This window comes from Primulina eburnea, chromosome 13, assembly GCF_022965805.1.
Source record: "Primulina eburnea isolate SZY01 chromosome 13, ASM2296580v1, whole genome shotgun sequence".
In the NCBI taxonomy this organism is placed as follows: Eukaryota; Viridiplantae; Streptophyta; class Magnoliopsida; order Lamiales; family Gesneriaceae; genus Primulina; species Primulina eburnea.
Window position 1 is genome coordinate 32,473,783 of NC_133113.1, and position 16,531 is coordinate 32,490,313.

A 16,531-nucleotide genomic window follows, 5' to 3' on the forward strand; every position below is an offset into this window, starting at 1 on the left:
AGAAACATAAGACAAATGAGTGTTCCACGTTATATTATTAAAAAATTGGTGGTAGGCTATTGACATAAGACAAAAACCCACCTTGACTCGTACAGAAAAAAAAGGGTTCGGAGAAATGATAAAACAGAAGGAAAACTCCAACTGAGGTTTCAAGTAGAATCTATGAGCAACTATATATCATTTCTAGATACAGCTCAAGATGCATTTCCTCTGATATTTCCATTTCCTTTCGCAGTTAAAGTTAACTGAAGCTAACAAAACGCATATATCATGTCATGACCACTAACTGTCAGATAGAAATTAAATTTTTTCTTCTCTCGTGTAAAAATCAATTCAAAATTATTATTCAAATGAGAAAGAAAATAATAAAATAAAAAACTATTTTTTTTTTGTTATCATGATTCAACATCAGGAAGGGCTGTTCTGCAAACAGGACAGGTAATGTTTTTTCTCAACCACAATTCAACGCAGTGAGCATGGAAACAATGCTCACATTTTACTATCCTCCTTACCACATCTTCAGGAAGATAAAACTCGAGGCATATTGGACAGGCATGAGAATCAGGCCCTGGATTTGTTCTGCTTTCACGTAGAACTACCATTTCTGTGCAGATATTAATTTTGGAGTCGTCCATTCCTCCTTGTCGTGGTGCTGAAGTTGTGGCTGAGGCAGAATGCGGTGGCTGCTCCAACGTCAAGAAGTTGGAATTTACCTCGGTTCTGTCTACCCTTTTCGCCAGGCACAGTAAAAAGATTATAAAGATAATGGCAAAAGCTATCAGGGATGGAATGAACAAAGGTGACGCAGCATATCGTGCCTGCCATGATCTACCTGTAGAATCATCTGTTATTTAGTTATGATTCAAGACAAGAAAATCTTTGAATCTTGAAATTTGGAAAAAAAGAGGATGAAAGTCATGTTTTTTGATAAAATAACAACATGATTTTCAAATTTTACCTGAAGCTGGAATACCGTACTGTTTACAAGATTTGCAAGGAGGCACATTCCAGGTCAACTTGATTTCATCAAAAAGTTCAAAATCATCGTAATCAGTGGGGATCAGTGAGCTGACAATTGGTTTGCATCCATACCTTTCTTCAAGATACTCATTTGAGTTTTTGTCTTTCGCTATTGTTGCATTTGTCGAGTTACTTAGGCATCTGATTACATCCTCGCTTAGATATCTGTCAGCAGATTCTCTAGGACATGTATAAAACGTGTAGTTTACATAATTAATGGCCTTTAAAGGATAGTATGAAAAATTGGTCATAAGCCTTCTTGCCAGGCAGTTTTCAGGGTCGGTGAGGGAGATTTTTCGTGTGTAGTAACTGATGTAACTTACGTAAAATTCACCAGAATCAGGAAGATTTATCATGGTACGACCATCGTCAATGCATTTTAGGTTGATGAAATTTGGACAGTTTTTCGGAGGTTGATCAGATTCGAGCTTGAAAGGGTGGGTAATGGGAACAAAGTACTTTCCACAATTTGAAGTTGGGCATAAATCCTTGGAACGTATTGTTGCAGGGAAAGTAAAGAAGAAAAGAGAGAGGAGAATTGGATGGATTTTTCCATCCATTTTGCAGGATAGAGAGAAAGATTTGACATGCCGGCCAGATATGTAGAAAAAAAATGTTATTGGACTAATATTAAAAGTTAAAAGTAAAAGACAAGTTCAATGAGACAAATGCATGTCCTTTAGATTACTCATTTTACTTGGAATTCAAAAAGATTGGATCAATTTTTTGTTTAGTAATCCATTCATTCTGCATGCAAAAAAAATCGTATAACTTGAAAAAGCAAATTCCATTTCCATCCTATTTCCTAGTATAAGTAGTCACTATCAGCTGTATATATTTTCAGTCCATAAAACTATTCAAAAATTAAATAGGAGATTAAGGATGAAGTACGATATGTAGGAGAAATGATTTCAAAATTTTAAATTTCAGATTGTTATCCTTCAACATCAGAAAGAGTTGTTCTGCAAACAGGACATGTGATATTTTATCTTAACCACAATTCAATGCAATCGGCATGGAAACAATGCTCACATTTGTCCATGCTTCTCACAATATCTTGGAAATTGTATCCTTCCAAGCATATTGGACAGATGCAAGAAGAAGAATCTGGCCCTGAATTTTTTTTACTTTCATTAATAACTATCAATGCTGTACAAGTATTGATTTTGGAGTCACCCAACCCTTCTTGATGTGGTGGTGCTGTGGCAGTCTCTGGCTGGAGATCGGCTGCATTAATCACATCTCAGCTGCCTCTACATTTTGTGAAGAACAGTAAACAGATCGCGAATACTATGCCCATAACAACCACAGATGGCATGAAAATTGGTGATGCACCATATGCTGCCCAAAAACTGGTGGAATCGCCTGTAAATTAATCAAGTTTAGGATAAGAAAACTTTTCAATTAGTATCACTATTACCTTGATTCTGATCAGGATGTTGTAGAAAATTGTGATGACCGAGATTTCAAGAAAGAACTAGGATTGGTTTTTACCTGTATCCTGTACACAGGATTTGCAAATGGTGTGATCCCAGGTCAAATACAGATCATCACCCCCTCCATTGAGATCAAAATGCTCCAACCCAAAAACGGGGAGTTGCCAACTGCCAAAGACCTCGCATTTATATACCTTAACTAAATCAGGTATAGCAAAAGAAGTAGCCAGAGTGAAACTAGTGGAGTTGCTACGACATCTGATGGGGACCATATCAAATGGTGTGATATTTTTTGGACTTGAAGGACAAGTATAAAAGGTGTAGTTTTCATAGTTAATGACCTTAAAAGGAGAAGATGATAGGTTCAAGTTGTTCATCAGACGTTTCACGAGGCAACCTTCAGGATCAATTAGCTCTACGTATGGATCCAAATAGTCAATATGCCGTATGTACAAATCTCCACCATGAGGAAGATTTACAATGGGTGTTCCATAATTTAGTGTGGCATTGCAAGAAAGATTGGTATAAGTACAATTATTTTGGGGTTGTGTGTCTGGTAATTTGAAAGGATAGGCTAGAGGGAAACCTCCACAGAATGTAGTTGGACAAACGTTTTTGTAAAGGGAATAAAATTCTTCGCTATTGTCTATTTACATTGGGAAATATATATACAATACAACCTCTAATTTAGATCCTAAATTAACGGATATACACCTTAATACAATATAAATTTCTATATGGAAGAAGCCCGATGGAGGCAAGTTAGTGGAATTCCCAGATTTTGTGCAATCATTGATTTTACCAATCTTAACACTCCCCCTCAAGTTTGGAATGTATGTTGACAATTTGTGAGAACCGAAAAATTGTCCATAGTGTACTTAATTAAGAGTAGAGGATATTTTTTTGGATTATTGTATTAAAATAAGATTTTTATATTGGAGAATATTTTATATGGGAAATATGGAGATACTCTAGAATATACAATATTAAGTCATTAAAATATCATGCATATTTTTGAGTTTTGGAAATATAGTGCAAGATTGGAAGGAAATCATCAAAAATCTCCACCAAAACCGTTGGATCTAGCAACCTAAATTCTGAATTAATCAAGAGCATTGGTTTAGAGAATGAATCTCCCAACTTTAGTAGCAATATTTTCGAAAATAAGCAAGAGAATTGGAGCCAATTTTGAGAGATTTGGCATGATTTTTGGTAGGATTTGTGTACCAAATTTAGATCCATCTCCCTCACCTATAAATACCACACTATGCCTAGCCATTCCTCACACCTAAATCTTGAAATTCTAGAGCTGAAAAACTCGAAATTTCAGCAGCTAGCCAAGGCGAAACCCTGCTGAAAAATCATCCCGAGGTTAGACTAGAAATCGAAGCCAAGGCGCTGTCCGAGCAAGAGCAAAAGGCGATCCAATTTTCGAGTTGAGCATCCACGTTTTTAGTACATCCAAACACGGTAAGTGGGCTGTTTTAAATTTCAGTTTTATGCATATGAATTTTCGGTTTTTGGTTTAAAAATGCGGTCGAGTACCGTCGTTTTGTCTATACGTTTTTATGAAAGTTGGTACGTTTTTGTTTGACACTGTGAGGATTCTCTGAAAATGGGTGGAATTCCAACATATGGCCCCTAACAGTGGGATAGAATTGTTTTACGGCCTCGCCCCCTTAGAGGATCAAAACTTAGGGACTGATATCAGTAAACCATGAAAGGTGAAAAATTGCCGTGTTATTATGTTATGGAATTTACGTTACGATTATGAAAAGCATGATGTACGTTTATGATATGTTTCGAAAATGTTATTAAATTGGTTATGTGTGTTCAAAGTCCCCCATTTACTGAGTATTCCCAAAATACTCACCCCTTACAACCTTCCCAGATAAATCCGAAGAACAGGTGGAGGAAGAGGAATCAGAACAATTCTGGGGATGGTGATTCTTCGAGATCTAGTATTAGTCATGTTATCATTATTTTGAATTCTGTCGTTTTAATTTCATGTAAGACGCTTCCGCACCAGTTATTTCATTTGTAAAGACATGATTTTTTTTGAGAAATTATGAAATAAACTGGTTTCGGTTTATACTGTGCTACGAGGCTGGTTGTTTTTAATTGTGTGATTGATAAACAACGCCGATGTCGACTAACCCCGATCTCGGGGCGTGACACAATTCCTAACTTGTTGAGTAGAGCAGAGAATTGCAGATAGCTCAAAGGCTTTGTAAAAATGTCTGCCGGTTGCTCTGTCGTGGAGACATGAATCATCTTTATTATTCCTTCTTGAACCTTTTCCCTTATAAGATTACAATCGATTTCTATATGCTTTGTTCGTTCATGGTAGACCGGATTTGAGGCAATGTGTAGTGCTGCCTGATTGTCACAATGCAGGTTGACAGGATGAAGATGTTTGATTCCCAAATCATTTAGGATTGTTCTCAACCAGATCACTTCACAACAAGTGGCAGCCATAGATCGATATTCAGCTTCCGTACTAGATCGTGATACGGTTGTTTGTTTCTTGGTTTTCCATGAAACCAGTGAGCTGCCAAGGAATATGCAATATCCAGTAACCGACCTACGAGTATCACGACATCTCGCCCAGTCAGCATCACAAAAGGCATTCAGTTGCAATGTAGATTCAGCAGGGAAAAATATCCCTTGTCCAAGTGTTTGTTTCAAATATCGTAAGACGCGATGAGCTGCTTCCAAATGTGGTGTCCGTGGTTTGTCCATAAATTGACTCAAAACATGCACTGCATATGTCAAATCAGGTCTTGTGATTGTCAAATAAATTAAGCGTCCAACGAGTCTTCGGTATGAAGATGGGTCACTGATGTACTCACCTTCAAAATTGCTTAGAGTTAAGTTTTGTTCCATAGGAAAAAGGGCTGGTTTTGCACCAAGATAACCAGCGTCTTCAAGAATCTCAAGTGGATATTTCCTTTGTGAAAAAGTGATGCCTTTCTTAGATCGTGCAACCTTTATACCGAGAAAGTATTTCAATTGTCCGAGATCCTTTAATTTGAACTGATTTCTTAAGAATACTTTTGTATCTTCAATATCTTGCAAGTCATTCCCCGCAATGACAACATCATCTACATAAATGAGGAGAACCGTGATCTACTATCAATCACATTGAAATTAAAGTGCGAACGCTGAGAAACTATTTTTTTTTTACTCATGAAACAGAAACTTAAAAACCTTTTCTTTTCTCTTGTACTTAGTTTTCCATATCATTTAAAATCACACAATCTATTTTCATTCTCAAACTTTCACATGAACACCAGTTGCAATGATAAAGTTTTGATAATTGTAAGTAATGAATATTAAGTACTACCAGTAACAAAAATAGGAAAAAAGAATAGCAAGTCGATAACCATGTTTTATCCTTTTTCTTCTCATTTTTCTTGTGGAAAAATACCTCAAAGTATGCATCGGACTGACAAAATAAAGGAATCTCATTGTATAAGGCTACTGACAAAAGAAAGCAGAAGATTAAATAAGCCCACTTATTAACAGACAAAAGACTACCTAATGCTTAGAACATAATATTCAAATTCATGGACTTGCAACCGACTTAACTAAAGTATGTCTCAACCACTTATTTAAAGGCGGAACTATTACCAACCAGAGTCAGCGACAAGATGCAGCTCTGAACAGTGAACATTACTATGGTGTGGTGTACATAACTATTCAGAGAGAGTTTATGATAAAATTTTATCGGTGTAACGCGAATCATACATCTGACCATCTTTCTTGGTGCATCTCATTCTCGAAGAAACAACAGTTTGATTTTGTAGTGAGAGTGCTGTTGCCGCCACAGTAAGAAATTGGACACTGTTTCTTGGCGTGGACAGATGAAAAGAACAAGAATTCTTCAGAAGAAGGAAGTTGCAATGGAGAATTTTCGTATGTAAATTCTTTTGGGACTGTATAAATAATTGAAAATTTAGGTAGATAATGATAAGGATTGGAGATTATTCTGTTTCTACACCTATTCAATTTCACATATATTAGCATCACATTATTTGATTCAAAATCTTCATTTCCAAGCTGTTAGGCTGAGTATCTGTCAAATTAAATATTTTAGTTTCTTTTCCCAAATAAAATTTATAAACTGAATTTTTTTAAATATATATTCTATGCTTCCATAGAAATTTCAAAATTCATTTACTTAATTAATAGATCGACAAATTTTATCAAGTCAATTAGGAAAGGTTCAGTTGAGCATATGTAGAAATTCCATTAAGTCAATTACGAAGATGTTCAGCTGTGTATACGCAAAAATTAAATTTACTTGAGCATCGTAGTAATTCATTTACAGAATCCATTTATAAGATGCGACGCTGAGTAGAATTAAATATTTTAATTTTTTTCCTAAATAAAATTTATATAAAAATAAATAAAGACAAATACAATGCTAAATAGGGAAAGATTTAAGATAAATCCTCGTTATGATTACTTATATAACTTGTTGAAATGATTGATCAAGAAATCACGTACAACGACAAACGTAGTAATTACGAAAGTTTTTCAAAATTTGTAAATTAATCTTTTTGTTTTTTAGTTGTAAGATTTACATATAATCAAACTAGTTATTTGTATTTTAATGATTTATTCATGTTCATACTTAATCATTAAATATCATATCATATCATTACAGTAAAATCAAACTTATTTTTTTACATTCTAAAAATCATTCATCAGCTTCGTACAGCTCCACTGTTGACCACACCTGGTTTCCATCAATACCATAAACGGCAGAATTTATGAATCAGAAAATGCAGTAAATGAAAGAATAAAAAAATTCAATAAATATAAGAAAATATCCTGTCGCTACCATAAACAAGGAACTTATCAGTAACCGAATCGACACAAAGTTCAAAAAATTCCAACTTAAACCTATGGTTTATGTATGGTTGTCATAAATCTTGTTGGGGATGGCCGCCACTCATTCGCCTTTCCATTAGCTATATTAAAGTTAGTTTACTAATTCAAAAATTTCCTGCAGTTAGAAGCATTGCACAGGCACGGAACTTTCACCTCATCGTGCTCATCCGGATCAAACAAGTAATCGTACCTGTTTAGACAATAAGTGCAAGATAACGTTCTAATTATCGACAAAAAATCTGAGCACAACTCTTCTGAACTTGGGAAGTATTTGGCATGGTTAAACAACAAAGAAAGTAGTCGTACGTCAACTCGTCGCCAGCTGATACATTGCTCTTTGCTATAAGAACTATCCTGCTTTCGTCCTCACCCATACTCATTATTCTAGCGTAACAGTTGGGCGTGCACTGTACAATATAAGAACTAGTATAAATAACGGTGTATGGCAATAGGTGTAGAATGTGTTGCAAAAGAAATGAGGAAACAAGACAGTGAACAAAATAAAGTATCAGTTTTCATCTGCGTTACTGCAACAAATATAAAAGGTAAGCAGATGATTGATATTTTACTATCCAAGAGAAATTAATAAGCACGATATCTACAATGCCATATAGAGCAAAAAATAAAGAGCACACCGAATGATTAATCAGGCGGGCGATGTTTCCCTTGTTAGTTGCGTCAATCACAACTTCATCACTGATTTTAAAAAGCTGCATAACACATGGTATCAGGTGATCAAGACATTCAAAAAACTGGATCTAAATGAATCGAATTTATTTGTAGTAGAGATATCAGATGATAAACTGGCAAAATCAGCAGAGAGAGGAAAATTTTAACTACTGAAGACAAACTAGTTTAAAAATATAATTTAGTGGTCGTTATACTGAAAAAGAATCCAAGAGCCTCAAGATTTATCATGGGCGAGTACATAAAGGGAAAAAAAGTTTACACATATCAGAATTTGTTCAAAGTTATAAAGTAATCACGCACGTGGACATAAGGCAAAAAAAGAAGTCACACATCAGAATTTGTCTAAAATATTTAAAGTAATCACGCACGTGGACTTCCACCAAACAAGAGCAAGATCATAGCACGTTTTAAGGGCCAAAAAATATATTTACGTAGCAATCTTTGTCCTCCAATCGATAATGTGCCTCTCTTATGTCAGCAATGCTACGCCTCACCTGCTCACCACGGTATTCGATAACCTGGAAAGGAACCGTGGTTGAAGATTGAACCATTTAAAGAATAATAACAAGTGAGCCTTAATAGTACCATTTCTCCTTCTTGAATGTTTTGCCTTGCAAAAAGGCCCCATCCATGTATTCTTGATTTACCAAAACAAACCCGATAATTTTCTGTTTTCTGAAAACATCAACCAAGTAATTTATTACAAATGATGTGAGAGAGTGTGTGTGTGTGTGTGTTGTCGGGGGTGGAACCCGAGAAGGAAGACTTTAAAAGGTGTATCTGGTCAAGGAAGATTTGGAGAAGGATAAAGGCCAAAGATGGAATTTGGAGGTCCACTGGTTTGGTGGGAAATAAGGGGCATATCAAGAGGAAGGAAGCCGACTTTGGAGGATTTGGAGAAGGACAAGGGCCAGATCAATCCAAACTCTCCAATTTTGGAGTTAGAGAAGAGGATGACTTGAACATCTCAATATTTTGTTTATTCATCCAAGGAATAGAATGTAAAGGAAAAAAAGGATAAACCAAGTACCCCTCCACCCCCTGAACCATGCACAAAATGAATTTACCTTCAAGTGCTTTAGCCGTTCCCTAAATGTTGAAAAAACCTTTGCATCCACAGCATCCTGAAGAAAGGGAAATTATCCAAAACAAGACATGGTCATAAAACACAGGGAAATTGTAATTGTTACCAGAACAAAATAATCATTAAGGGGATCAATTACTTTTTGAGAGTTTAGATCTTCTATTTCATCTACAGAATGATGACTTGGCCCCTTCAATCGGTGGAATACTGACTCTTGCCCAGTCCTCTTCTCAGAGAAAAAAAATGGTAAGATAAGGAAAAAAAATAACCATAAGCAAAAAGTTGATACACACAATTTTAATGCTGAATCTAATAAAATAATTATGAGAAAGACATAATTGCATTACCTTTATATTTGATCTTGCATACAAGCGGCACCTTGCAGCGGACATTGCTTCGAATTCATTGGTATCGGTCAGCGATGAATTAGAACACTCAGAAGTCCTCAAAGAGATGAGCCTTGAACCTCTCAAACATTGTTCTTGATACTGGCTTTGAAGCAAGCTTTTGTTAGAGACAACCCCATTTGGAGTCTGAATTACCAGAACATTCTCAGTACTCGGTGCCCTGAGACCACAAGTAAACACTGAACACACCAGGAACATAGAAAGTCCAAAATTTCACATAACCACCAACAGATGCCATCAATTTATGTATTTGAACATGTCAGTGCATTCTCTACTCATCTTTTCTCACTCACGTTCCTTATGTGTATAAACAGGAATATTAACAAAGTTGCACAGTCTATACCTATGGACAGCACAATATGATATCCATTTGGTTATCTGCATCCCATTCTTCTCAAAACAGTGTAACTGAAATTAAGAATCATTTGAGTTAATTAAAATAAGAAAAAAATGGAAGATAATGAAAACCAAAGCATTTGTGCCATGGAAGTGGTCAAACCCAAAGTTATTACTAAGAAACTAAAAGGCGATTTTCCAATCCATAACCTGGTGAGAAGAAATTTTTTGGGGTAAATGAACAGAGAAAAGAAACAGACAGTCGACTCACTTCCACACAATATCCAGCACGAGAAGCACACGAAGCATGAAAATAGGTGGAACACTTGCAACACTGTGTGCAAGAGCCGTGAATTTGCTTGCAAATAATGCATGCCTGCAAATTTCAATTTAGAAAAACACAAAGATCATTTTAGATGAAAACTTTCAGATGAAGACAAAATGAGAATGACACCTTAACTATATACAGAACAAAATTTATGTCAACCTTTAGGAATGAACCAGAAAACTCTATGAATGCATTATGGAAAAAGTTAATTATATGAAATATAAAACCATGATTAGCCACAGGTCTGTTGGTTCTCTAAAAAAATCCAGCACCTTTGTGAATGAAGTTAGTGGGATTCTAAGAATTCCAACTGCAGGTTCCATTTTCTCCGCATTCAAGAATGCAACTTCAGGGCGAAACCATGCACATATAACATGAACCCATAGAGGATCGATATCAGTTGGTTTCAAAGCACCCCCTGTAGATGCAAAATTCAATCATGAAGACTATTTTTTTTGAAAAAAAATTGATTACACATAAGTTTAATGAAGAAAAAATTAAATGCAACCAACAGACATGCCTTTTACAGGACACAGGCAACATTCTCTTCCAATTTCTGCAGTTTCACATGCTCGGCAAACCCATGAAGCAAAATCCTGAGTATTTCTTGCTCCATAGCATTCCTGATGTACCGCTATTTGACATCTAAACCATGAAAAGATTTCTAAGATTAACATAAGGTGACATCTAAACTAAATTTCATTTCAATTGGGTGTCCACACCACAAAATTATAATTCTGTGTATCAAGACCTGTTGCATATAATCATTTTGTTGTAGTCCCAATCTTCAACCCATCTACAAATTGCACATCGCTCTGTGGTCCACTTCGCATGAACGGGATTGTAGATTTCTGTCGAAGGAAAACTAGTAAGAACTCGTATTTTTTACAAGTTTATATTCCAAATGCACGATGAAGGATGAAGTAAAATGTAAAAGCAAATATAGCAGAGAAAATCCTAATTACCTTTCAAAAACGCCAACAGCTGCTGCTTATCTAACTGCATAGGGTTCAAGCCGTGTACGTTGTGCTCTACCATCTGCAGCATGTTAGTAGATAAAGAAAATATATTTAAATAAGAGAAAATAGCCTAGGCAAGGTGACTGAATTAAAAGACTAAAGCAGTACAGAAGGCTAGTTTCATTTTTATTTTTATTTTATTTACGGTTTAGCCAAATATGGTTATCCTTTTAAGCATTCACTGATAACTCATTGGCCTTAGTATTTGAAGACTTCCTGTCGTAGCATCACCCAAGGATAGGTGGTAGCATATTTAAACATTTGAAAGGATGTCACATCAATGATGCAAACATTTATACATATTCAAGGTGTGTTCAAAAAATGCTAACATTCACCATAAAGAAGATAGATGTTACCATCATTTTCTTTCTAGTTCATTGATAACGAAAAAACTTATAAGCATAAATCACTAAGGTTGCACTTGGATCGATAGATTTGATTTGATTTAAAGAAATGGATTTCAAATTACACCGATTCTGGGTATATTTGAAATTCATCGCAATTACTATTAAAATTGATTAACTTAATATAAACCGGATTGAAATTTACTTTAAATTTGTCCAGCCAAAGTGCCAAACAAATCATGAATCAATCATTTCACATTTGTCCATCGCACAACCTAAAAAAGAAAATAATGTCCTCAAGGATATAAAATCAGATGGCTGCATGTTTCTATATCCTATGTAGAATATATTGTCGATTAAGCTCACCCATTTACCACGTAAGTGGAGACAAAATTGTATGATCACATTATAAACATTTGATCGTAGTAGTGCCAAAAATTAGAGATCAGGAACAAACCCATTTTTCCAGTGTAAGATTAGAACCCTTCACTTTAACACTGTGCTTCCATTTTTTTGCTCTACAACCTGTATGTCGTTCCCACTCACTGAGCCCATATTTTTTTGTATCACATGAACCACAAATGCATTGAACCCTGAGGAGAGAACAGATTAAAATAAATAAAAAAATTCCTTTTAAAACCAAATGATAAATAATTGAACCAGCACAAGCAGCAAACCAGTAAACTAGTATCATCCCAACTAAAACAAAAGAAGTGAAAGTGAAACTCTCTCATTCACATCATGTTGTAATCTATTTGTTTTCCTTCAACAACAGTTCAAAAGCAACAAAACAACTGGTACCATCACAATACATATTCCATTAGAATTGAGATATAAGAGATATTTTTGGCAGCATTAATGCATGTTTGATACAAATGGCGTATATGATATGTCATCACAAAAGTAGAATAGAAAAATCATTTTGCACAAATCTCATCTTCAAGAAATGAAGCCTTCCAGCCATAGTAACAAATTATTTTGTACAGATGCTATCTAGGTATAGCAATTTTACTCCTCACACTTATGAGTGACACTTTTTTATTTCCATAGTAATTTAGCCAAAACCTTATACAACAGATAATATCATATGACGAACAAACTTGTGCTCAAGTATTTTCACAAGACAAATAAATCATCAGATGATACCTTGAATTCTTTTCTACACAAATAAGACCAAGTCTAACTGTCAAAATAAGATGCCAAAAAATGTTTATTGGTGTACAACTACAGTTTATATAATAGGATTACTCAAAAAGAAACATTTTGTGAAAGCAAATATTGGTAGCATGAAGGAGTCTATAACAACTTGCGCTCATGATCTGGAATTAGTATTTCTACATTTTCTTTTGTGTGGGTTTTAAGCAACTTAAACCTTGATATAACATGCAACCAACTTACATAACAATTTTATTCAGGTTGGGAAAAAAATTTCTATTAGTTTTGCTGATAATAGCTCCAAATAAATTACCAGGACACGTAGTTTATATATCACAAGGATAAACATACACGAATATTACTGAGATCGCATTAGTCTTTCTTAATTATTGTAATAAAGAATGTGATGGAACATGTTTAACTTTTTCATGTATCATAAATAGCATAAATATAAAGGTCAATTTCAATGTGAAGGCTTTACGCAAACATTTGTGCATTAAGATCGTGAGAAATATAAAGAAGCAGTGGTACTTAATTTAAAATGCAAAATGGGTGGCCAGAAAAGGAGTAACCAAATCCCTTTCACCAAAGTTAAAACTTACAAATGAAGATTTGAATAATAAATCCCTCCAACACCATTGCAGACGACTGCTAGCCTGTTAGGTGGCATATTACGTGCAATCTTTTCAGCAGATCTGGTAGCGATGTATCAGCACGGGTGTGGATAAAACAATTTTTTAAGAAATAGAAACGATAGCCTTTCAAGAAACAGAACATAAAATATGATGGCCCCTGAGATGGTTACCTGACACATGATTGCCACTTATCCAAACCCAACACTTTAGAGGAGGGCTTAGCTATGCATTCTGGGCAATAGTAATCAGAAGTTTCCAAATCCTATAGGCCACAATATGTTAGTCAACTATCATAACTCATAACCTGGTACATGAAAATGCTACAACACAAGCCTAAGTCCATCTTAGTATAATAGATCAGAGCAAAACCTTCAATAGTTTACTAGAGATGTTTGCACACTCGGCATGAACCCAGACATCACAGCTGTCACAACACACCTAATTCGACAATGTGTGGAAAAAGAGATTAAGTCGCACAATTAACTAATTAGCAGGAAGAAACACACAATCCATAAAAAATGCAAAAACTCTCACCCAACTGCCACCATCAGACTGATGCCAAATTTTCTTGCAAATACCACAGAATTGCTTTGATTTTCTTAACTACAATAAGATGATTATCAGAATAAATTAACATGCATAAAGTAACAGAAGATATACAGTTACATCAATTGCAAAAGGAAGAATAGCGGCTCACCTTAATGCAATGTTCACACACAAAATGAGCTTCTGCTGACGTGTTCTTTATTCTCTTCACCATTCTGCATGGAAAGGTCAACCTGCAGCTGTCACAAGTTTGGGTGTCTTTCCTTTTATCATATGTATCCTGCTAATGAAACGTGGTAAATTGACCACCATTTGGAAAGACATTATGAGATTGAGACGTCAAGAGAGCTGCAAGGTAGCAGGGAATATTACAGGACAAGACTGGTACATCAGAATTAAACAAAATACATGTATGTCTGCTCGAGATTAGTAAACACAAATGATGACTAACTTAACCTCTCCCAAGCCCAAAAGAATTTGTAACATAAATTGATGGAGCAACTTAACACGGAGTAACCCTAAAAGGGATATCGGATCTACCATGACTATGATAATGGTATGAAATTGAAAATCTTGAAAACAGATTTCTACTGCAAAGTGTAAGATCTAATGCATCTTCAAGAAATATTATATATGGTACTTTTATATAATAAGAATCTCAAGGCTAAGTATAAACATGCCTGCTGAATAGTACAACATTCGGACTCCTGATTTGAACCAGTCGTCTCTTCAGCTTCATCTGCCACGGGTAAAACTTCCTCCCCAGACCCAACGGCCGATTGTGCATAGCCATTTTCGGCTAGAATTGCCTCCTCTATGGCCAATTGATAATCATGGGGCTTGCTACCATACAACTTAGTCTGTCCCTGAAATCTAAACGACAAGCAGGTTAAAAGGCCAACTTCCCTTGATTAGCATACATGATAATTGATAACACAAGCTAAATAATAAATATTTACCTGTCCATATACTCATGAAACGGAAAGACCATTCCAGATTTTACCCATGCATAATCCTGCAAAAATTAAGATATTAATATACTACCCAAAGAAAGAGAAATATCTTCCTCATGTTAAATAAGTTACAAACTCACAATCTTCATGACACACATATTTTGTCTAGACATGCAATAATACCAATATGGTTGACCCCTTCATTGACCAAGAAGGGCAATATTTCCAGCCAAAATCCAAAGAGGGTAATTGTTCATTACGTTTCTCCTATTAAATGCTTAAATCTAAAACTATGCATGTCTAATCAGATTCCCAAAAATATAAGAAAAATGTATGAACGATATTAAACAGAGAATTACCCTTCGTCCAGTCCTTGAGTATCCGTAGAACATAACACAAAGAGTGCCAGGAACACAAGCCCTCAGCACACCTTCAGGAGCTTGCCAGAGAGGATCAATTACAATTGCCGGCCAAGCAGGAAAGTTCTTACCACATTTAGCCCAAACTATATCTCCCATTACAAAATCCCCAGGTTCATAAAAATCAGCCTTCTTATCAACCTTTTTCTCCACCGATTTACTAGCACTCAAACACTCATTCAGTGCCCCACCACTTTCCACTGCCGGAGAAACACAAAGACTCCCTTCATTTACAGACGTAACTGAACTTCGTGAACTACAATAGGGTTCTAGAATCACGTTCTGCAATTTGTCAATTGAATAATTTTCAATTCGCTGTTTTTTTACTAAATAAACATCATCATAAAACTCTCCACGCTTTAATTTTTTATTGCAAATAATGTCGTCGTTATGCTTGCTGCTGTCAGCTAAACCGTCATCCAGATCATCACAACAATCTGATTTTTCTTTCTTCCTGGAAAGCAAAACCGAGTCACTTAATTTCATTGGAAGCGCCAGCGGACGCCCTCTTGAAGACTTCAACAATGGAAGCTTATTCTTAACAACTTTCTGAGAAACTGATTTTGTTTCTTGATCGTAGAAAGAACCTCTTCTTGTAGACCAATATTTTGAAAAATCAAAGTTGCAACCTTCAATTTGAATTACAGGATCCGTAAATAATCCACCAGAGGCTTTCTTCATCTTCTTAGAACTCACAGCAGCTGTGCACGATTCTCCGGCATGGCTTCCACCGCTCATTGTTTCCTTCTCAGGCGTGAACCGTTTGAGTTTCGGCATCCCGAATTTAGTTGGCAGCCCCAAAATTATTTCCTTTGTAGTCAATCAACTTCGCCCATCGGCGAAAAAAGGTCCGAGCGAAAAAAAAAACCCTAATTCTTCTCCGAAAAAAGGCAGAACAAATATCCAAATACCCTTCAATAAAATCCCGTTGATCAAACAACATTTATCCACAGAAACATCTGAAAGGACCCTAAATTTCCACTCGAACAGAGAACCCCACGAATCCAAATACCAAGATTAAAATAATTATTACTCTAATCTGAAATCAGACACAAGAATTCTCACCGAAAGTATGCAAGAAAATCAAATCTTTTTCAAAATATCGAAAGTAATAAAGATTTAAAGAAGCAAAATACGGAAAAAGCGATTTCGTTTTTTCTCCGAAGAGAAAATCGCTTTTATTTTCCAGTCTGAATTCAAAACAAAGTAATGCTGATGCCGCAATGTGAATTAATGAACGAAACAATGGATGTGAAGATG

The 16,531-nt window shown here is 35.5% G+C and overlaps 1 protein-coding gene across 2 annotated transcripts; it reads right to left on the bottom strand.

Moving 5' to 3' along the window:
• Window positions 1-7,256: 7,256 nt before the first annotated feature.
• Window positions 7,257-16,417, bottom strand: LOC140808840 (histone-lysine N-methyltransferase ATX3-like). Of its 2 annotated transcripts, none has more exons than XM_073166137.1 (23): window positions 15,212-16,417; window positions 14,859-14,914; window positions 14,580-14,772; window positions 14,051-14,179; window positions 13,888-13,956; window positions 13,723-13,791; window positions 13,524-13,615; window positions 13,321-13,413; window positions 12,021-12,156; window positions 11,166-11,238; window positions 10,952-11,051; window positions 10,721-10,845; window positions 10,473-10,618; window positions 10,144-10,248; window positions 9,880-9,944; window positions 9,477-9,696; window positions 9,269-9,355; window positions 9,113-9,169; window positions 8,631-8,720; window positions 8,477-8,563; window positions 7,991-8,065; window positions 7,662-7,762; window positions 7,257-7,545 (listed from the first exon to the last, which is right to left on the bottom strand). In XM_073166137.1, the coding sequence occupies exons 1-23, from the start codon at window positions 16,046-16,048 to the stop codon at window positions 7,455-7,457; spliced, it is 3,096 nt and encodes a 1,031-aa protein (XP_073022238.1). In that variant the 5' UTR covers window positions 16,049-16,417; the 3' UTR covers window positions 7,257-7,454. The 2 variants fall into 2 exon arrangements, with proteins under 2 accessions (XP_073022238.1, XP_073022237.1); XM_073166136.1 differs by having other exon boundaries at window positions 9,236-9,355.
• Between the last annotated feature and the right edge of the window lie 114 nt (window positions 16,418-16,531).